This window comes from Rhododendron vialii, chromosome 9a (assembly GCF_030253575.1).
Source record: "Rhododendron vialii isolate Sample 1 chromosome 9a, ASM3025357v1".
Taxonomy (NCBI): Eukaryota; Viridiplantae; Streptophyta; class Magnoliopsida; order Ericales; family Ericaceae; genus Rhododendron; species Rhododendron vialii.
Window position 1 is genome coordinate 4,215,790 of NC_080565.1, and position 23,786 is coordinate 4,239,575.

At 37.8% G+C, this 23,786-nt stretch overlaps 2 protein-coding genes across 4 annotated transcripts; one reads left to right on the forward strand and one right to left on the reverse strand.

Moving 5' to 3' along the window:
* Positions 1–664: 664 nt before the first annotated feature.
* Positions 665–1,844, reverse strand: LOC131301531 (protein PHOSPHATE-INDUCED 1-like). The gene has a single exon (XM_058327886.1). The coding sequence runs from the start codon at positions 1,740–1,742 to the stop codon at positions 801–803; it is 942 nt and encodes a 313-aa protein (XP_058183869.1). The 5' UTR covers positions 1,743–1,844; the 3' UTR covers positions 665–800.
* A 15,446-nt stretch (positions 1,845–17,290) lies between these two features.
* LOC131301426 (protein ENHANCED DISEASE RESISTANCE 2-like) lies at positions 17,291–22,822 on the forward strand. 3 transcript variants are annotated; one of them, XM_058327723.1, is made up of 4 exons: positions 17,313–17,523; positions 18,160–18,962; positions 19,549–20,511; positions 22,459–22,822. In XM_058327723.1, coding segments are annotated over exons 3-4 (948 nt in total). In that variant the 5' UTR covers positions 17,313–17,523; positions 18,160–18,962; positions 19,549–19,564; the 3' UTR covers positions 22,460–22,822. The 3 variants fall into 3 exon arrangements, with proteins under 3 accessions (XP_058183704.1, XP_058183706.1, XP_058183707.1); XM_058327724.1 differs by having other exon boundaries at positions 18,188–18,962; XM_058327721.1 differs by lacking the exon at positions 18,160–18,962 and having other exon boundaries at positions 17,291–17,523.
* Positions 22,823–23,786: the final 964 nt, after the last annotated feature.

Consider the following 23,786-nt stretch of genomic DNA (forward strand, 5'->3'; position numbering starts at 1 on the left):
ATTGTGAGGATTCTCAATTCTGTAGTAAGTTCAATTGTAACCGTACAATATTTTTTATAGTGCTTGATTCTTTCTCGTGGTTTTTGCCCATTTAGAGTTTTTCCACGTATATCTGGTATTTATCGTTATTTTTCAATTCCTATTTCTCTTGCTTTAATTGGTCGGGTAGCAAAACAGGAATTTCAGAGGATAGGAGGGTTTTGCATATCTCTTAAATTGGTAGTTTCCCCACGACGGTGAGCGGGGAAGATGATCCGCGCCACAGCGGGAATAAATACAAATTTAAATTTGTAGGTTCACTCGACTAGTATTCGTGATTACTACAAATTTAAATAAATACTTCTTCTGTCATCATTCTTTCTTTGGTTCCAATTAGCACTTTTTTTAGATAAAAAAAATTGTCCCACTTCAAAATTAAATGGGTAATATATAATGAATTTTCTCTTTTCAGTATGGTACCCATAGGTACCAATAGCTCGACTCAAAAAAAAATCCAATTCATGCATGGTCTCTTGACCAATTTTCTTACACCTTTCGGCATGAACCGAAATTTGGAACTTACCTCGAAAGATTTTGCTGGCACGTTTGCAAAAATTTCCTAAGCTTGATACTACAGAGAGTGTCAACCCACAAAATTGAAGAAAATACACAACTTGGAAGCAAATGGTCGAATATTCGGAATCAAATCTTATGTAATTTAATTTTAAAATTGAAACAAATAAATGAATGATTAAGTGTACAATTGTGTCTTTTTTTCCTCTCTTTTTTCACCGCCTTTCTACATAGTTTGATCAAACTCATTAAACCAAAGTGGAACAAGTCAATGTAGTCGGATCAAACAAAGCGGGAACCAAATACTTCCTCCCATTAGCACCATTCGCGTTATAGCTAGCACCCGTGGTACGGTCCACCAAAAGGTCCCCTGCGTATCCAGGGAAAGCTCCTTTAGCGTACACCCCGGGACAACCCGATGCAGCCTCTAGCGGAGCATCGGCCGGACCCTGGTAGTAGCCATTTCCAAATGGGTTCGTAGCGGTCCCGGCCAATAGGCTAGCCAGGTTGATCACCATCCCATCCATACCCACATCTTGGTTGGGTGCGACCAAAGGTGGGTTCTGTGGTCCGTAAATAGGTTGGTGGTACGGCCAAGCGCATTGACCCGGGCACTGAGTCTCTGAGTTACCGACCCAAATATAAGCGAACTTGTAATTTTCCCCTTTTGCTTGGACATTACCCTTGGAAGACCCGTGCGTCCCGCACCGGCTCATACAGAACCCGTCCACGGTGACGTCGGCGGATGTCAGTACAACGTTGATTGCGTTCATCTGATCGCCCTTCGATGCCAACTGCACGATCTGTTTCTGCGTGAGGGATTTTCCCAGCGAGTAATTCTCGTCGAGTATTTGTTTGCCCAGGGACAAAGAAAGTGACGAGGGTTTTTTCGATTTGGCTAGTTTGTAGTATTTCTCGGTGGTTTTCCACCAGGCGGCGACCGATGGTTGGGTTTGAGGTGGGGGAGAAGACAGCGAGGTGACAAAGTCGGAGACTATGGCTCGTTGGGAAGGAGTGAATTTGCCGTACCAAATGAGGTTGACTGGCATTTTGCCGGAAAGAAGAGGGCCGTTGTGGTAATGCATTAGTGTATTGGGTTGATCTTGGACTAACTCGGTGAGTTTTCTGGCTGCGAGTGAGAGTTGGAAGAGAGAGATTAAGATTAGGAGTTGTGGAACGAAGTAAGCCATGTTTTGATCTTAAGGAGGAAATGGGTAGAGAGAGAGAGAGAGAAGGGAAATGAGTAGAGCTCTGATCAGTTGGGTTCTGTTTAGTAGTAGTTTATGTTGGTGGTGTGGAATGGAGGCGTAGTAGCAGGCTATTTATACAGGGTTGGAATTGGTATGGATGTGCGTTATGTTTGAAGCTGCTGAGAAATGAGGCCAGAAACTTTACTATCCCTAGCTGTAAAATGGAGAGTAGCTGTAAAATGGATGGAGAGAGAGAGAGGGAGAGAGAGAGAGCGGTGGTGTGGGACACTCACTGATACGCGTCTTCTTTAAAGCTGGAGCCTGGAAGGAAAGCTATCCACTAGGGGTGTGCAAAAAAACCGAGCCCCGACTCGAAGGGTTTCGGGTGGGGCCAAACACGTGGTTCGGTCGGGTACGGATATTTTCTTTCAAAAAAATCAGTTTCCGGTTCGGGGCTCGGAGTGCTGTTTTTTTTCTTACTCGACCCGACCCGACCAAACCCGACAAAAAAGGCAATGAATTCATATAGTTTACTTCGGTTTTGGTCGGACCCGACCCGACCCGACAAAAAATCGGGCACCCGGACGGTTACCCCCACTCCTTCGGTTCGGGTTCGGGGCCGAACCCGACCCGTCCACACCCCTACTATCCACCCGGTTCATCTGAGAAGTTTGGCTAAATAAGCTATTTGGCCTTTTTTTTTTTTTTATTCAATTTTTTTTTGTATTTGTTAGCTTTTTGTCAATTTTTTTGGAGATTATTGCTTCTTCATGACAAGAGGAATTTAAAAAGTAAAAAATTACTATTGAAATCTAATTTTTTTTGAATAAAAACAAAAAAAATTGGCTTATTTGCTTATTTTTATCTTTATTCAAAAAAATTAGGTTTCGATCGTAATTTTTTATTTTTTAGATTCCTTGCGTCATGACGAAGCAATAATCCCCAAAAAATTGACGAAAAACTAACAAATGCGAAAAAAATTGAATAAAGACAAAAAAATAAACCACTTGGCTTATTTAGCCGAACAACTTACTTTTCTGTCTGTTCAACAAATTTCTCCAACCAAATTCCCGGGTAAGCTATCCACCGGACACTCTCTTAAGCTCCTACATTGGGAGTTTGGGTGTGTGTGTTTAAAAGGTTCACTGAGCCTCTCCCTAGTCAGCAATTGTCTAAGTGAGTTGGTAAGTGAAATTACCTTCTTGACTTTCATAAAAAAAAAAAACAAATTTCTCCAACCAAACTCTCGGGTACCGACCCATGTCCTTTGCCGTTCTAATTTGTACGGAGTATTTTTTTTTTTTATCCGCGTTCTAATTTGTTTGCTCATTATACAAATTGTTATACTTTTATTGATTCAAAATTTTGGTTCGAAAAGTGTTTGGTAGGTGTGTTTCCTTTAACTTAAAATTGAAGGGAGATTTAAATATTCATCATCAAACTCAATCCCACATAAGTATCTATCCTGGTTATTTTGAACAGTTATGTTTTCATCCTTCAGATGGTGAATTATCTATCTTACCCTTTTTAATAAGATTTCATATGTACGTATATTGCCTTCCTAAATTAGGAGGATTCAATTATTTTCTAATTTAGTTTGATTCAATTATTTCCTAATTTAGTGGGATGCAATCACAATAATTACGGGAGATAATTAGAAAAAAGAATTTCAAATTTTATTTTTCACAGATTTAAATTCGAACCTCAAAAACATAAAATATTTCATAACTCGGTCCAAGTATCCCACACATGGTAGATTTCATAATTCCACCATGAATCGATCTCTTAAACATGAAAGTTCAAAAACATGAAATCGATTTCACACACATGACGATTTCAACAAATGCACCTAAAATATATTTCGGGACATGGTTGATATACAAATAGATCATGTTTCTCATGGATTATTACAAATAGACCATGTTTCTCATGGATTATTACAAATAGACCATATTTCTCATCCATTATTTTTTTGCAAAATTACCATGAAATATATTTTGGAACATAGTGGATATTCATATCAACAATGTTTTTCATGTTTTTTTTTTTGCAAATCGACCATGAAAATTGAGGCTTAATAAATACAACCATAATCTACCATGAAAATCATAAATTGGAACAAATCGACCATATTTTTTCATGAATTTTTTTTGCAAAATTACCATGAAACACATATCGAAACAAATCAAGAATAGGGTTCATACATAAAATTCCAGACAATCATCACTACAAATCAAATAGAAAATCAAAACCCAAAAATCTTTGATCTATATACCAGAACAAAACAAAAATGTTAGTATACGGAGAAAATCAAAACTACAATTTTGTTTTCATTGATGTGCCCATTCGGTAGTCATTGTAGTTTACCAAACGGCCGTCAAATTCAATTATTTATTAACTGGACTACAACTAAAGATTTGCATAGTATAGTGAGGAAATCCGAGTCGATCCATAGGGAGCTCGAAAATAGCTTAATCGGATTGTAAGTTTTATATGGTGGATTTCGGCGTTTGAGACAACCAACTTGGTTTCGCTTTAAAAGGTGGAATTTTTTTGTAACAACTCCAAAAGCTCAAATCACCTGATGACTTGGCCATTTTAACCATTTCTTTCTAACAACTCCAAGCCAAGACGTAGACAATCTTAACCCGAAGTACTCAACGTTAAAAGCCGAGCATAATCATGGTTCAAGCTCGGAAATGACTTAATCTCGTTTAGAAGACATTTAACTCAAACGCCGGAAGCGTTAAAAGCCCCAAGCCCTGTGTGCAAAACAAAGGTTAAAACTTCGGGTAAAACTTCGGGCAACACACGGTCAAAAAAGGTATTAGCCCTTTGGTTTGGCCAAAGATTAGGGATTAAGCCCTTTCCTTACCAAAATCATGATCAAGTCATAGAAAAACCATTAAAACAACTAAGCCATGGGAAATATATCACCCCACGACCAAACCTAGGTGACTACTCATACATAGTAAAAGAGCAAGGCATAAAGCTAAAAAGAGACATGAGAATTAACCGATAAAAACGGAAATAAACTTGATTTTATAGAAGATCCAACAAGTAGCTACAACATTAACAGACGAGAAAATAACATATGACAATTACCTTAAGGAGTTCTTGAAAGAAATACACTCAAAAACTTGAAAGACTAACAATGGAGTTCCTAGAAAGCAAAAGAAAGACTTAGGCCTAAAAAAGACTAGAAATGACCATCCTTTCCATAATAGGCATACAAGCCTATTTATAGGGCTCTAAAGTTAAGTTACCAAGGACCAAAAGTCCCTCAAAATATCTCAAAAATATTCTACAAGTGGAAATTTTTCATAAATGGAAGGTTGAAAAAGTTATAAAAATCTGCAGATTTTTCCATGTAGTATCGGTACTAGAAATGCCTCAGTACCGGTACAAGGCTTCAACGGGCTGGAAAAATTGATCTCTGGACACCCAGCACCGGTACTGGGAGTTGGCCAGTACCGGTACCCGCTTAACAGATTTTTGGGCAAATTTCACAGGCTCGCTCCAGACACTCCCGAACTCGAATTTGGGTGTTCTTTGGACCGTTGGAAAGCTTGTCGAGTCTACTTTCTAACCCAAGTGATTTGGATCAAAACAACTTTGTATCTAAAAAGTTATTACAATTCTACCCTCACTTCTCCTTCAATTCCCTTGATCCTTGGGCCACCCGAGCAACATCCAAACCATCTCTTCATCATTCTTCGGGCGCCACAATGTGGTGGCACGTGGCCTTGAGTACTTGGTTTCACCCGGAGCATTCATTGGCATTCAAACGCACCTTATTTATATGAATAACCCGAAAACACTAAAAATACACCTTACATGCAATATCGCTATAAAAGTTAAATAAATGAAAGTTAAAACAATATAAAATGGGGCTAGTCGCACCAAATATCTACAATATTAGATGCTCATCATTCATTAAAAGCCACAAAGCCACAAATGTTTAATTTATTGTTTACACCCATTTTAAACCAAAAATCAGAAAATGGATTTATGGGCCTTGAAAATCAATCTACGGCCTTGAAAAAACCTTATAACCAGTTGCCTAAGAAATAGGGCTAGTTTGGAAGCCATTGATCGAATTAAGTCCTTCAAAGGATTGGGTCGAATTGAATTATCACAGAGTTAAGCTCAAGGCAGGCCAAAGACGTGGGTTGATCCCACTAGGCCCAAACACTTTATCCAGGCTTGAGCCAGTTTCTTAAGAAATAATATAGGTCTTCGAAATAGGTCCAAATCAGTTAAAGCCCAAGTTTTCATTCCAAAATTGGGCTCATGAGGCTTACAAAGAAACGGAGGTCCATGATTCACCTTAAGTTCAGGCTCAATTGATAGATGGTCTTACTTTCTTAAAAATGTTACTTATGGTTTGTTAATTGGCTAGAAAAGGCCTCAAAGTTGCTCACGAGCAGCTCAATGGCCTAGAATGTTCTTGCATTCCAGATCTGGACCAGCTGCTTACAAGCAGCTCAATGGCCTAGAATGTTCTTGCATTCTAGATCTGGACAAGCTGCTTACAAGCAGCTCAAGGCCTGAGTGGCCACCATCCTCCAGCATAGAGCAAGGCCAAGGACAGGTGACATACATGCAGCCCTTGGAGCTGCTGGTCAATGACTCATACAAACCTAAGCAAGCTGCTCATAAGCAGCTCACTCAGGTCTGGTTGATCCTTTGTTTCTTGATTCTTCTTCCATAAGGGATCAGACTTAGAGAATTTTGAGGGTCCACAAGAGATGCAAGGTCCAATATAATGGTGGGAAGGCCTGAAGGAGGTTCGGTCTTCAGCTTTGGTGGGCCCAAAAGGTGCCCATTCAGGCAATAGCTTGAGTGTTGAAGCAACTCAAAGAGGCCTGGATTCTGGCAGAGCCGAAATTCCTTTTGCCCTTTTGCAAATTTTTATGCAAGCAAGAAGGATTTTCCAGGCCTTGGCCACTTCTCTTGGAGTAAAAGGCACGTTTTGGTTAAAAGAAAAGCCTCTCATTGGAGCATTTCGAAGAAGCTCAAGAGGGCCACATGGCGGCCATGCATTGAAGCATTTTGAAGCAGCTGAAAGCCTGAGGCTCATGCCTATAAATCACAGTTTTGAAGGCCTTGGCCAAGGTCCACGACCTCAAGAGCTCACAGGTTATGCACCTACATTTTCATTTCTTTCAAGCATTACTTGTTCTCACTTCAAAGTAGTTTAAGTTTTCATCACTTTTCTTGTACCCACGCTTCATTAAACCATTAATGGAGTTCGTTTGATCCAAGTTTAGCTTCATTTTATCTTTCTTTCCATTGTTCTAGCAACGATTAGAAAGTTTTAAGTCCTTAGCTCGCAAAGGAACCAACGAACCATCACGAGGCCTTACCCTTTGGGCCAAGCACAATCACTTGAAAGAAGTCAGGTTTTGAGGCATGAAGGCCTTAAAAACAACTCGGACAGCGATCTTGTCCTGGCATGCCCGCAACACAAGCCGATCCCGTTTTTGCACTTTTGTGGAGAAACATCTATATACCAGAATACAGAGAAAATCAAAACCACAATTTTTTGTTTTATCAAAACCCACAAATCTTCGTACACAGAGAAATCGACTAGTCTCTACAAAATCAAGACCTGGGTCCTTGAGGAGGATGATGTAGTCGGCTGTTTCTTGGAACAGCTGGTCGAGTTTTTTTCGTAATCTCTAGTTTACATTTTATGTACCGACAAATATTAAGTTTTGTTTCATTAGGATATGATTTTAATGTGTATAAAACTACGACAAAAGCTTCGAATCGCTAAGTGAGTGCTTTCAGAAGTCCCTCATCCAGCCAAGACACTTGAATCATAAGCTTTTTGACAATAATTGAAAAAGAAGCTCACATTGTAATTTTGTGCATATGAATCTATGATAGAAGCATTCATATTAAACCAATCTTAACCCACCACAAAAGGCATTGACCTCTTTCCCCTTAGAGTTAGAAGCCATAGCCGTTACTTGAACTCACTAGTCTGAGCTATTTTTATACTTAATATTTGAAATCTTAAAACTAACAAAGTTTAAATAAGAATAATTTTCTAAACATTCTATGCTTCTTCTTTTTTAAACATCTAACTCCTTAAGCTTAAGTTTCACTAAACGTTTGATCCATGTTATTTAATGAAGTTATGTTTGTCTTTCTAATCTCGTTCCAAGTTTGGTTCATAATTTTTTTACTTTGTTGTTTCTCTCACTATCGCAAATAAATAATCAAAGTATATTTGATGCAAAATTAATGAAAATTCAAAAATAAATAACAAATAAGATGAAATTGATAAGTTAATCTAAATCATCCATAACTAAGGGGGTGTTTCCGGTAGTGAAAAATTTGTAGATTTTTATATGTAGTTGAAAAGTTGTTAGATGTTTCTGGTAGTGAATAAATTGTTGAAAAATGTCCAGTTGTTTCCGATAGTGAACAAGCTGTTGATGGGTTTATGAGTAAAGTTACTGTAGCAAAAAAAGTTTTTGTTGACAATTTTTTTTAAAAGTGAAAATGAGATGGTAAAATACTGAAACTTTTTGGTTAGGAAAAACGAGATGGTAAAATGCATTAAATTTTTTACTGTTTTTTGTTAGTGGAAACGCCCCTTAACTAATAAAATACTAGTAATTTATATTTGTTGCTAAATAAAATTATAATTGCGATGAGGATAAAACAAAAAGACTCAAAACATAATCTATTTAGAAGGGAATTTTTTTGTTTTTTAAGAATTTAATTTCACAGTGTTAGTGATTTAGGTAACGGAAGGGAGAATCTATGTAATAGTTTCAAAAGCAAGGGAGTCAATGTCATTTTAGAAACCTCAAGGGAAGTCTCTGTATTCGTCGGAAACCGCAGAGAAGGTAGATGTTAGTAAAATTTACCATGGAAGATTTGTGAAAAAAAAGAAAAGAAAAAAAGGAATTGTGTCCCACATATTCAAATTCCAGGAAATGAAGGCATATTATGGATCCGGAATCCTGCAGTGAACAAAGTCACTACAGAATTTTAGTGAGCAATTTCAGCCGTCCGCAAATGTTTAAGGAAAATAACTCTTCTACAAAAGAAAATAACTATTCCCTATTAGATTTTATTTTAAATCCGAACCGTTGATTGTGGCTGAGATACTCATTATAGAGAGCATCATTTTTAATCCGAACCAGTCATTTATTAAGATATCAACATCTAGCTCTGGAATAGAGCGCATCATTTTCACGGTTTTTGTGCAGCTGCACCTCCCAACCCAGTCCAGCCTGTCCCTCAGCTCCTTTTCCTTTTTCATTGCTATGCCTATGGTGAGCTCCACACGGTGCTCATTGTCATAGACCCCATGTAATCATAAATAAGGTTTTTGACACGCAAAGCATTTTCCTTCCTCTCTCTCTCTCTCTCTCTCTCTCTCTCTCTCTCTCTCTCATTTACAAATTGGTCCTTTTTCTCCTAAATGCCATTTCAATTCCCATGTTCTCACCGAAGAGGAGTAATTTCAAAGGGCATTTCGTCCAATCTGTAATCCACTTGTCCAAAGTCCACACTGTACATAAGCTGTAAACCCGTTTTGTTCTGTAGCTCAAAAAATAAGTGGCATCGACCCAATGAAAACTATACATCACTTAATGCTTCCCACACAACTAGATAGACTCAACCAAATTTATGCTTGGACGAACTTGCAAGCCACTTGGGTGGTTTGCTCTAACTTCCTTTAGTCTGACTAGGTCCAACTTTTCTGGCCCGACGTCCTTTGTGCCGAAAAACGGTGTGCTCCTATGTCGAGTGTATTTGGGCTATTAGATTGTTTGAGTTTTTTTATGTTTTAAAAATTTTGTATGATTCACGGTCGAAAAATGCACTCGACATAGGGGTATACTATTTTTTGGTACAGAGGATCTTGGGCGAACTTGTCTAACCCCCACTAAATAATGATATATGATGTTCTTGTTTTCCCTAAAAAATAAAATTATTCTTGTCCTTCACTGTCCAATCTCTATTATAAAACAGAATGGTGTAGGGACAAGTTGTTGCAATGGTTCAAATTTGTTTGATCCAATGGTTGATGTATGCTCTCCAACTCTCTTAAGAAAGTGCCCACAATCTTTCAAATATTTTACAAAATGCCATCTCTTCTTTAAACCAGCTTTTGTCGTTGGCATAATAAAAAAAAAAAAATTCAACTCCTGTCTTTCGGGTCCTCCTCGCCTCTCTCTCTCTCTCTCTCTCTCTCTCTCCTATCATCTTTAGAATCCCCACCGAGATTTACAAATCCCGTCGGGAGCTAGGCCAAGAAACATTCTTTCCGATTATCAAAAAAAGAAGAAATATTCCTTTAGGATTTTTAATTTATTCCGATGAAGCTGGTTGAAGAAAGCTGTTTGAAAGTTGGGCCAAGAAAGTTCAGTAAAAGCAAAGGTAATGGGTCTAACAAAGAAACCATTTTTGAAAACCGAGTGAAATATTCCTTTGGGATTTTTTTTGAGAGTTTTTGGTGTCTTTCTCTTCCAAGGTGCTAATGATGTTTAAATCTCAATCTAGCTGTTGTTTTGGGTGGAATTTGTGCCTATTCCGAGTGTTTAAGAAATTTGGGTGATTTTTTTTTTGTGTGTGGGTGGGTGAGTGTGTTGTTAAATGTTACACATAATCGAGTTTTATTATTTTGACTCTTTTTTGACATTCCGTTTTGAATGATAGTTTAGTAGTATAGTCCGCACCCACGTCCATGTGTTTTCAGACACTTCTTTTTATTTTTCTTTCTTCCTTCCTTTTTCTGTTATCATCGGATTGTCCATGCCTACATGTGTAGAAATTGATGTAAGTCTTGACAGAAATTGAATTTCAGATTAGTAACTCTATGGGTACATAATTTTCAGCAAATTGAGCCAATTCCAATCGGGGTAGGTAGTGCCGTAGGCACGGGTAAACACTATGCCTTCGATGATCGTTTACACTGAGGTATTTCAACTAAAGCCTGAGTTCTCTATAGCTTTTTTTGATAGCCCATTTTTTTCTCGCGGTCCGAACTAATTATTTTTTACTATTTATATGGTTAGTTTATGACGTTTGATAACTATTAGTGATTGAAGTTACATTGAGGTTTTTGATTTCTGAATTTTAATATGTTCTTTCATTTCTGCAAATGAGTTTAATGTATGTGGTGGGGAATCCATAATAGTGCTATTTTAACTTTTTTATTTGGCATTTACTGGGATTTCAAAAGCAAATTGACAGTTCTTTGTAGCTAGCTTAAAAGTTTAGTTGGGGGAGTGTCGTAAGTACGAGTAATTCTCTTTCGTGCCACTAAAAAGAGAATCACATATTACACACTAATGAATTAATTTAGTGTTTGAGCCACTAGCTAACAAGTGCCATAGACACAGATAATTCCAACGGGGGTGCGTAGTACCATAGGCATGGGTAAGCATTAGTGTCCATTATCAAACAGAAGGGTATGGAGATAAGTTGTTGCAATAGATCAGAATTGTTTGATCCAATGGTTGATGTGTGCTCTCCAATTCTCTTAAGAAAGTGTGGGTACTTTCTTAAGAGAGTTGGCTCAATTTGCTGAAAATTATATACCCATGGAGTTACTATTCTGAATTCAATTTCTGCAAAGACTTGCATCAATTTTTACCCATATAGGCACGGGCAACCCGATGATAACAAAAAAATGAAGGGAGAAAAAGAAAAAGAAGAGTCTGAAAATACATGGACCTGGGCACGGATTACACTATTAAACTATCATTCAAAACAGAACGTCAATAGGAATCAAAATAATAAAACTCCATTATATGTAACATTTAACAACACACCCACCCACCCACACAAAAAAATTCACCCAAATGTCTTAAACACTCGGAATAGGCATAAATTCCACTCGGAACAGTAGCTAGATTGAAATTTAAATACTACTTGCATCCTGGAAAGAAACAGACACCAAAAACTCCAAAAAAAAATCTCAAATAAATGTTTCACACAACTTTCAAAAAATAGTTTCTTTGTTAGACCTATTACATTTGCTTTCACTGAGCTTTCTTGGCTTAGCTTTCAATCAGCTTTCTTCAATCAGCTTTGTCGGAATAAATTAAAAATCTCAAAGGAATAATTTTTTTTTGTTTTGATAATTGAAAGGAATGTTTCTTGGCCTAATTCCCGACGGGATTTGTAAATCTTGGTAGAGATTCGAAAGATGACAGGAAGGAGAGAGAGCGGGGGGGGGGGGGGGGAACCAAACGATAGGAGCTAGAATATTTTTTTTATTATGCCAACGACAAAAAATGGTTAAAAGAAGAGATGATATTTTGTGAAATATTTGAAAGATTGTGGGCACTTTCCTAAGAGAGAACATACATAAACCCTTGGATCAAACAAATCTGAGTCATTGCAACAACTTATCCTCACACCCTTCTGTTTTATAATAGAAAAGATGTGTATATGTAAGTAGTGATTTTTGGGACTAAAAGCTAATTTTGAAGATCCTCTAGCATAATTTTACAATAATCACCGCTAACAAATTCCTCTAATTTCGGGAAAACCATTTAAACACCCCCCTCCATTTCCATTTCCATTTTGCAGGGTTAGGACCAAAAACTCGTGACTGAGTTCTCCAATGGGTGTTGCGCATTTTGGCGGTGTGCGGTCGAGAAGAGGTTGTGGTTTTCTTTTTCTTGGTCTGATCTCGCCATCTTGCCATTTGAAAAAACTCCAAACGGCGGCATCTCCTCAGAGGGCTCAAAAAATCAAAATAGCTCCAGAATCGCCGCCCTCACCGGCGTCGTGTGCTCTTCCATCATCTCCAACAAGCTAGAGGTCCTCAAAAATCCTCAGAGGGCGCAAATAATTACTTTTGACTGCACAGAATTACTTTTGACCACACAGAATTATTCCTTACCTTGAAGAATTACTCATGGACGTGAAGAATTGCGAGACCATAAGTCATTCTTCGCGGCCAAATATAATTCTTTGCGATTAGGAGTAATTCTTTAAGGCCAAAAGTAATTCATCGCGGCCACGAGTAATGCTTCGCAGTCGGGAGTAATTCATTGTGGCCACAAGTAATTCATTGCGGCCAAGACTAATTATTCGCGGCCAAGAGTAATTTTTTGCGGCAAGAGTAATTATTCGCGGTTAGAAGTAATTTTGTGCGGCCAATAATAATTCTTCATGTCAGATTCCTTTTTCTTTTTAACTATTAGCTAAGAGAACAAAATTGTTGCTCAATATAATTTGAATTATTAGTTTAGATGATTTAGAGTTTCATGATCTATTTGGGATTGAATATTGTAGGTTTATTGTTGAACTCTTTTGGGTAGACAGAGTTTCAAACTCTACTCCTTATTTGATTATATGTAATCTTGAAACTATTTTTCTTTTCTATTTTTCTAGGCCAGTTAAAGAAATAAGTGTGATAGGGGTGTCACTTTTAAGTGAATGAACGTTCAGAAAATTGAATTCGAGTTGGAATATCGTATGATTATACATTCTTAGAGCATCTCCAGCCTTCATCCATATTTTTTCTCAAATTTGAGTCAAATTTTGAAGAAAAACCCATTTTGGGTAGACACATCTCCAGCCATCAAACCCAAATTTTACCCAAATATATATACATTTTATTCTTAATGGCATAATGGTAAATAAGGTAAAACAATCAAATCCAAAATGAAGAGGTCTGGTATTTTTCTCTCTCCATCTCCGCCTCTCTCTCCCCGAGAATCAAACACAATTTTTTTTTCACACAAAATCCAAAACCGGACACAACGACAAAAGACAACTCTGAAACTCGTTCATCAATCATCGGAGGCCAGAAGATAACGACAACTCTCGGGGACCCAAGACGGCTTAGAGGTCACAAAGCCACTGCCACTTTCTACATCACCTCTCAGACCGCCGGCCCTCGGCCTGCCGCCACTGCCGACGAGGTTCTCTCTTTCCCTCCTCCCTCTCTCTCTCTCTAACTAGCCGTTGGAGAAATGGGTCAAGGCAAAAGTTGTCCTAAATATGGGCAAAGAAATGAGTAAAACCCAAAATGGGGAAGGGTTTGGGTCAAAGATTGGAGAGAGATTTTTGTGGTTTTTGCCTCATTTTTAAATTTGAGTCTTAAAATGGGTCAAAGCTGGAGATGCTCTTAATATCTCTGATGCTATCTCTAATGCAACTAACAAAATTAAACAGATTTGGTAATATTTGTTGTGTTAGACTATTTTATGAACTTGGTTAGATAGATTATATTTGAAACTTATTCTTAAAAGGAAAATTTCTAAGAAATAGATTTAGTTGGGAGAAGGAATTTTTTTCTAATTCACGACTATTTGTAATGATATTCTCGGATGAGGTGAGACCGTACGTATTTCTGAGACTTACCTCATGTGATCAGATGACGTTAAAAACAACGATTGTATCCAAAAAAATTCAAAAAAATAGGGTTTGATACTTCATTTAAAGTATGTTTAGAAAGCATTGCGCAGACACGAAGAATTACTAGTATTACAATAATCAATAATGTTAGCGGCACACACTTCAAAGTATGTCTGTGTGTCCTTGGACTGGTTGAAATACTAAAATTCCATTTTGAGTTTAAGAAAGACATTAGATCCTCTACGGTCCGTAGACTACGGACCCACAGAACAACGGGATAGTCATGTCCGTTCGTTTTTAAGTCTATCTACACAGATAAATTGTACACAGATTTTGTTGTGTAGCCATCACGGGTCTCATACAAATGATCCGAATTATTTATTAAATGTAAAATATTTTTTCAAGTATTTTTACCAAAAAGTAACTTAATTCGATAACTATAGGTGTTTGATTCAATCATTTAATTTTTTATGATTTAGAAATCTGAATGAAAAATTAGATGATAGATTGAGCACCTATAGGTATCTTATTGAGCTGATTTTATGAAAAGACACTTGAAAAAATATTTTACATTTAATGAACGGCTCGGATCGTTTGTGTGAAACCCGTGGTGGATCCACAATAAAATCCGTACACAATTTATGCACTATTATCTGTGTGAGTAAGTCTACACACACAGCAGATCTGTGCACGGATTTCGTTGGGAGGCCCACCACGGATCCCACACAAATCATCTGAGCTGTTCATTAAATGTAAAATATTTTTTCAAGAATCCCCGTAAAAAATGAGCTCAATCCGATACTTATAGATGCTCGATCTCACCATATAACTTTTCATTATCTAGAAATCTGAATGAAAAGTTAGTTGGTTGGATGAAGCACCTATAGGTATCAGATTGAGGTTATTTTTTACGGAGACCTTTGAAAAAATGTTTTACATTTAATAAACGGCTCGGATGACTTGCGTGGGATCCGTGGTGGGCTCCACAACGAAATCTGTGCACAGATCTGCTGTTTGTAGCAGGACTCTAACTGTAGTTAGCACTGTTGCTTCTTTTTTTTTTTGGGTCTATTGGCTATTCTGATGATCGTTCATTTTTAAATCAAGACAACTCGTTGGTTCAAAATGTGACTTCGTCAAAGTCATTTTTTCCAGCTTGCTATAGGGTTGAAAATCCCAACCCCCCCCCCCCACCCAAAAAAAAAAATGATAATATTATTGCACCTCTTTGATACTATCATTTTGGTACAATCTCTACTCCTGTTCATTGGATTGAATTTTAAAACCATATTATTTTCATTAGAGATCTAATGGCTTAGATGATGATACAGATTTTGCAAATTTTTTTTGATAAGTCGATTTTGCAAATTTGATAGTACAAACAATGACTTCGTTATTTTTCTTTTTGGCGAAAAGAGCCAGGAAGCCAATATAACAATGTGTGGATATGCGTGGAATCTCGTCGAGAATATCTGTTGCGGCAAAATTTATATTAATCAAATATCGTTTGATATAATTTTAAAATATGTGTATTTTGAAAAAAATAATATATTTTAACATTGGATTAAACTCGTATTTCTAAAATGTACACCTGCTCCGAAAGTATATCAAGTAATCAAACAATGTTTAAACTCACGCGCTACGCTACATATAAAAATTAACGAAAAAACTATAGGTACTGATGGAATGGTACCACTAATGTGCCGACTAGAATGTGGGACCTCCCTCGGAGTCTTGCATTAATTCTAAAATATATTGTTTCGAGTGACCTTAGTGTAAAATTAGCTCCATCAAATTTCAAATAGGGCCCCGCAACCTTGTCGGTACACTAGCGGTACCATTTCGTTGGTACCTATAGTGGAGCTCAAAAGAATGTCTTGTTTAGATGATATTTTGAAATTTTTTGAGTTTGGGGTTTTTTGGTAATGAATGGAGAGAGAAATTAGGTAATGATTAGAGAGAGAAATTAGGTAATGATTGGAGATAGGGGTAATGAGTGGAGAGAAATAAGAATAATGATCGAAGAGTAAAGAAAGAAATGAGAATAATAATTGAAAATATGAGCAATAAGTGTTTTTTGAGTTGAATTTTTTTTTTCAAGTGATCCAAACAAGGCATAAACAATTCCCTTATCGGAGTGATTCAGGAAAGGAAAGGGTCCATTGACAGAATCCAATTCCTTTAGGAAAATGTACTCCACGTCTAACGGACATCTCGTGCTTGCTTTGAACGGGTTGCTTTGCCAAACGAAACAACGAAGTAAAGTATAGAGAGATGACATGTCCTTGACCAGAGTTTTTTTTTCCAAAAATGTTACGCTCATAATTGTTGTGTTGATTGTGTAACTAATTCGGGTAATTTAGATGTGTTTAGACGGTTTAGATTTTAAAAAAAATCTTTTAGGGAAAAGTTTAACTTTTCCGGATAAGAGTTTAAGCAAATTCTGACAATTTATTATAACAATTGACGGATAGAGATTAATTGTGTTTTGTGTTTTACATAACGGTTGTTTTGTTTTTTAATGTTAAAAGTGCATGCTTTTTTTTTTTTGTTGCAAAAAGATGAAAAAAAAGTGTGGATAATAAAAGAAGGAGTGTGGATATCAACTCATAATTTTTTTAATGATAAAAACTCTAAACTACAAACACATTGACACAAATACTCACAACACATGTTTGTGTCAATGGATGTTATGAGTACTTATGTCAATGTGTTTGTGGTTCTAGCAAAATTGTTTAAGTGAATTCTTTAGTTCTTGCGTTGATAACCTGCCTGGGGAGGATCCCGTCAAGTTTTGTTTCTAACCAGTCCGGTCCATCTTAAGGCCATGGGCCCAAGATAATGATAAAAAATCGTTTACTTTTCAGAACTCGTCAAGAACATTGACAACAATAAAAATCTTATTAATTGGATATTGAAATGTATTGATCTTCAATAATTGTGCCAAATGGTTTGCAATCTAGTGTTGTGCATTTTTTTCTTATAAACTTAATGCATTTCGATATTATATCAAACGATATCCGATCAAAATAATTTTGGCTTGGTCAATGGTCTCGACGAACCCTAAAAAAGTAAATAATTCCAATCATTATGATCAACCCGGGAAGGTCCGGTCTAAAAGTGGACTAAATTAGTTGGAAGCAAAACTGAACAGGATCCTCTGCCATCTTACCTTTGATTGAACCGGACACGAATAAGATAAATGTAAGTTGACCCGAATTCCCAGGCAGAGAGGAGAGCCTAAAATCGAGATTTTCGAAACCCACTAATCTTCCAAGATTGAAGAACAAGGAAAGAGCCGACTCACTTTAAAGCTTAATTGCGTCATATGCACCTATTTACGTAGTATTATACATCTTGAGGGGCAAGCACAAAACCACCGTTGTTCTACTATCTTCCACAACATCACTCCGGTTTTCCTAGAGAGAGAAAGGTAAAGGTTTTTTAATCTTGATAGCTTGATTAATTGTCATCGTTTATTGATTTTCTTTCTTTGGTTTATTCTGTATAGTGGTTCATTTGGTTGATTCGTACGTTTATCTATATCGATTTGTGTTAATGATCTCGAATAATTTTAGTTGTTAGTGGAAATGGAAAATTTGAACATGAGTTGTTCGAGTGGAAACATATTTATTTAACCCAGATTGGCGAGAATCCTTTTAGGGTTCTGAGGGAATAAAATATGACTTGTTCGAGTGGGAATATTTGTTTACCCGTGATCGGGTTCCCTATTGGCGGTCAGAGTCCGAAGAGGAATCATAACTGAATGCATAGGTCGGATTGGCAGGATTTTTTTTTCCAGGGTTTTGAGGGAATAACTGAGGATATAAGTTGAATTGAGTTGGGTCCAATTTGCTGCTATTTGATAAAGTGTGATTAGGGCGATCCCGTGGATGATGTTCTCGCTTAGAGTAGGGTCCTTACGCAGATCTCTGGAGAAGAAGCTGTTTCATATTTGTTGAATTTTTTTTCTTTGAAATATTTTTTTTTGTATGGAAAGAATTTTTGCTTGGAAATATGTTACGGAGGAAAAAACCTCTGTAACCGTTTTAGCAACCAAATAGCGCAGGTGATTCATGGGATTCCTTTGCAATCAGTTTCTGTTGTTTTGGGGATGGATTGGATGCTTGTGTGTGTTGGGTGATCGCAGCGATGATGCACTGATATCACCAGAAGCTTCCGTAGTTAAAGTGGGACTCAGGCTTGTAGTTTAAGATCAATTACGCAAGTTGACTGCTCTTCCCTCGTTATACCTGGCAGACTTTCTTATGTTTACTATTGGAGAGAGGGGAAAGGAAGCTGATGGTGTTTAATTAAGGAGAACTAGAAAACAGACTCTTAGTAGGTGTTGACATGATCAAGGAAAGAGCTTCTGCCGTCATCTCTAGAACAATGAGTCAATGATATTATTTAGCCAATTGTTTATCTTTTTGTTTCTCAATCATCTCTTGTAGAAAGCATGGCCTATTTTAATCAGTGAAGTACTGAGACACCTATGCGGTCCCACATTAGTGTCAGTCACGCCGGGACAAGGATACTTTGGAGACACGACGGTATACGTACGGGACACTTCCCTGTTGATGTTATTGTATTTTAAGTGGGGACAAGTGTCTCAAGACTGACACATGAGGACACCGTGGGGTTCGCTTATTAAATTTTGATAAACTAGTCACTTGTGCCTTATGATTTGTCTTTTTAATGAATCTTTTGTTAATCATGAAGAATCATAACTAATTTTCCAATTTTCGGTAATCATGAAATTTTTTGCTAAATTGTTAAATTTTCCAATTTTCATGGAAGAGATAATTAACTGATGTGGGACGAACTCCAACACTCCCCTGAACGTTTGACCTCTGACTCGCATGTGGAGAGGTAAACAAATGATTCATTACACATGGATCACAACAAACAATGGTGCACTTATGGCACAAACAAGGGAAAACAAATTCTATGAAACCCTAGCTTTCATACCATGTTAAAGCATCCAACTTAAAATCAATTGACAATAAGTGGAGAGGCTGTCCTGGCTCATATACTGGTTTTGGAGGAGATAATTAACCGGGGACATACTCCAACAAGTGTAATATTCATATTGAGAATAACTGAAACTACATGTAATATATGCGTTTCTTTAATTTTTATTGTGCCTCCTCTCATGTCTGTGTTCCCATTTGTTTGACATTGCTGTGTGTTCTTCTTAGCATCTCTTGAAAGTGTCATGCTTTCTGCGTGGAGGCTTTGTGATGGAGACAAAATGCTTCTGTGTTGCATTTATTTTGCTCTTTCTAGTATTTTCTTACTATGGTATCAGTTGTGGCCCATTCTCCTCCTTCAGTGCAAAAGGTTTTGGGCTGGTTGTCAAACAAAACGTTGAAGGCTTATATTTGAGCATTCAGAGTAGTATTTGTGTGCGCTCCTTCCATAAAACTGGTAGTATAATGAACTTTTTTCTGAACAGGTGACTTTGATTTTTTATGGCCAACCCCGATAGTGAAAATGAGAATGGATGGATAGAGAGAGTGAAGGAAGAAGGAGCTGTTCCACTTCTTGAACCAGAAAACTGTCCAAATGGCTGGGCTTCTCCTCCCGGAGACATTTTTCGGGTTCGTGGTCCAGAGTACTTCTTGACAAAAGTTAAAATTCCTGGTGGTGAGTATCTTTTGAAGCCACTTGGATTTGATTGGATCAAAGGTCCCACAAAGATTTCAGAGGTCTTAAAAAATCCGAAAAACCGCGTCAGGAAGGCTCTTGATGATGAATTTCCAACTGGTAATAAGCCTTGTGTATGGGCATTCAATCTACAAGTCCCAAGCAAGGATAATTATAGTGCGATTGCATATTTCGTAGCCACAGAGCCGATTCCAGATGGATCTTTGATGGACCAGTTCTTGAAGGGGGATGATGGGTTTAGGAAATCAAGGCTTAAATTGATTGCTAATATTGTCAAAGGACCTTGGTTAGTTAGAAAAGCAGTAGGGGAGCAAGCTATATGTATAATTGGACGAGCACTTACTTGCCAGTACTATGTAGCGGACAATTTCATAGAAGTAGATATTGATATTGGATCTTCTATGGTTGCAAGTGCAATTGTTCATCTGGCTTTTGGTTACCTAACAACACTTACTGTTGATCTAGCTTTTCTAATAGAGAGCCAAACAGACGCAGAGCTTCCGGAACGAATTTTAGGAGCAGTAAGATTTTCTGAGCTGAATGCTGCCGCGGCTAGGCCAGTTGAGCTATCATCTGATGGAAGTGCTGCTAATTCTCAGTCATCCCTACCAACGCGGTTTTGGAATTCCATTGGGCAGGGCTTCTCCAACTTTCTTGTTTCAGGTGCTCACGAGAGCAACTCTGTATCTAGCTCATCACATGTCAATGGAGCTGTTGATCCTGAACATGGTGGAAAGGAGGTACAGGAATGGTACGTATTACTAATTTTGTAGCCGTTTCCCAATATGATGATTGATGATAATGAGACCTCCAACAATTTGGCCTGCATTGTTTGTGTGTCAGTTTTAGAACTCTGGCTTCTACCTGTTTTCTGTTTGATGAGATCCACACTTGTGTTGATAAAACTCCATGGTCTCTAAAATGTTGTACCAGGGTGCATCCTATGATGCAAAGGGGTTGGCAAGTAACACATACTTATGCATAAATAATATATTGACCATTACAGACTTGGAATTTGGATGGAATGTGCTTATTGGACATGGTTGGTACATAGCTACTTGTGTTTCTATCTTTCATCAAACTGGACTTGTGCCACCTAGTTTCCCCACTATACACACACACACACACACACACACACACACACACAAAACTTCTTATAAGGGCGCCCTTACCGTATTACGGTAAGGACGTCCCTTTCCCGACCAATTTGCGATGATCCGAGCCGCTCAATGTGTTCAGAACGTGATTTTAAGGGTACTCGCGAGAAATCAGCAAAAAAAAAAGACCGAAAAGGGCTTGATCCGAGCAGTTTTTGTTTGTATTTTATCGAACGGTTCAAATAAAAACTGCTCAAATCAAACCCTTCCCGGTCTTTGTTTTTGTTGATTTCTTGCGGGTACCCTTAAAATCACGTTCTGAACACATTGAGCGGCTCGAATCATCGAAATTTAGTCGGGACAAGGAAGGGGAGAAAAGGGGAAGCTCTTACCGTAATACGGTAAGAGCGCCCTTATAAGAAGTGGACTGATATACATATTTGTATGTGTGTGTGTGTGTGTGTTGATACCACATGGAAGCATGCTCTACCACTCTTGACAGTTTAGATTTTGAGTTTCGAGCTACTCTCTTACCTTTTTTTAATCCACTCCCGAGTAGACTTTGTTAGCAGTTTCCATCTGTGATATAAAACGATACGAACATTGTTCTTCTAATTTTGTACCGCCTTTTTGAATATTTAGTCAAAAAAGTATTTCTATCCTCTGCCAACTTATATTGATATTGTATGCAGTTCTTCAGCATTAGGTGTTTGTCCATCTTTTGTGAATTTGGTGGTCTTGGAAATTGTACCACAGTTAAAGATGGTAGAAAATTATTGGTATATTTGTCGAGTCTTACTTCCGTTTTGTTTCGTGAGCTAGTGGCTCTGTTTTTTGATTGTGGGTGATGTGTTTCCCACATTTCCTCTGTTCCCACTTCCTCTGGTGGGGATGGCATTAGACTATTCCTCTTCTCTGTCTAATTTGGTCCGCCTCGAGTTCCGGGCCTCCAGTGGAAGGGGATTCCGTGGTCAATGAAGAGAGGACTTCTTTTTCTTATAAAAAAGAAGAACAATGGACACATCTAATGGCCTCAGGTATCCTTGTCCAACAAGTGCCAGATATGGACACAGTCCGGACGCTTATGAGTATGTGCCCAAATTGTTTCTTACATTTGTGTAGACAGGCACAATGGGGGCTCACTGGGGAAATGCTAGGGACATGCTGCGGAAGACGTTTTGGTCAAAATGCGATTTAACATTTTGGGGTGGGTCTAAATTGCCATGGATACTTGGTTCTTGAAGTGGTGATGTTGGAATATCTTCGGAAGGTTTTCAGTATCCATGTTTTTTATTGCATGCTGATTTGTTTTTTGGACTGATTATTGCATGTTGATGGAAACCATGTTTTTGTTTGTTGAATAGACATATATGTACCTAAGATATATAAAAATCCTATTTTAAATCGATCCCTAACGCGTCGAAGCTATTGTTGATCACCCTCTCCTACCCTTTTATCTGCCCAGTTAAAAAATAAACTTGCATGAAACCTTTGACTGGTATAATCTAGAAAGCATAGTTGGGTAATTCTAAAACGTTGATTCAAAACTTGTTTTGTATTGTATAGATTGACAGTTTCTCAGCATGCCATATATTGTGCAGATCAAGTTGGTGCCACCATTCATGTATCATAATCAGAGAAGTTGATCTAGCCATTGAAGATTTGTAAATTTATTTATCGAAGGGGGCATCCAGTTTTTGCAGAATTGGTTGTCGACTTTCAGATATGACTCACTTGTCTTTCATTTATTTTTATCCGGGGGATTCAAGCAGCCGTGGATCTCCTCTTTGTCCGATTTGTGCACTCTCCGAGATGATGTTTTATCCTGGTATCCGAACCAATGACATTTGAACGTTTTCTGTGTCCATATGTACAGTGTACAAAAAATTGCTGTAAAGTTGTGTTCAATTCCGAATCCAATTGTAAGCATCATTTGTTGATTTATGACAGTTATTTGTTTCTTCACCCTCCACGAGTAATACATAGATTGTTCTCGTGCAGCAGTCGTGCTTTCTCATCCTGCCCCCAAATTTGGAGGCTTTATCTGGCTCCTACCTGACAACTTCGGTGGATTAAACCTCATGTTATTTAAGTGAATTTTTTTCCCAGGTTTTACTAAAAGAGTAGTTCGGCTCGTTTAAAGAGGCTCGTTAAACATATGAGTGAGGCTCGGCTCGTTGAATAAATTACTCAATCAAGCTTAGGTTTTGGGCTTGTTTAGTAAACGAGATGAGCTCGAACACTATGAAGCTCGGCTCGTTTAAAGAGGCTCATTAAACATGAGTGAGGCTCGGCTCATTATTAAGGGCTCGACTTGTTGAATATATTACTCAGTCAAGCTCAGGTTTTGGGCTCGTTCAGTAATCGAGATGAGCTCGAATAATATGTAGCTCGGCTCGTTTAAAGATGCTCGTTAAACATGAGTAAGGCTCGGCTCGTTATTAAGGGCTCGACTTGTTGAATCTATTCTTCGTCAAGCTCAGGTTTTCGGCTCGTTTAGTAAACGAGATGAACTTGAACACTATGAAGCTCGGCTCGGTACGGCTGCACCCCTACTACTAAGATCCAGACAACATCCCTAACATTAGCAAGTCTAATGAATGAGAGATTGATAACAGGTATACCCATCATAGTTCTCATTTTATAACTAACTAGTTATGCTTTCCAAACTAATGTTGTTTCATGTGTCTAAGTGATGGAAATGTGAATCCCCCAAGTGGTTGGTTCCAATACAATGAACAAATTGGACGGGCATCCGTCTCACAGTGTTGGTGCCCGACTCAACACCTGATCACCTTCTTAGAAACGTCAATCCTTCTTAGGTTTCATAATTTCCCAAAACAAGAAGCCACACAGAAAGCAAGGATGCATCTGTAGCTGATTCAATCTCAAGAAAGTTGAAATCGGAAGCACCGGATCGCTCTTTAAA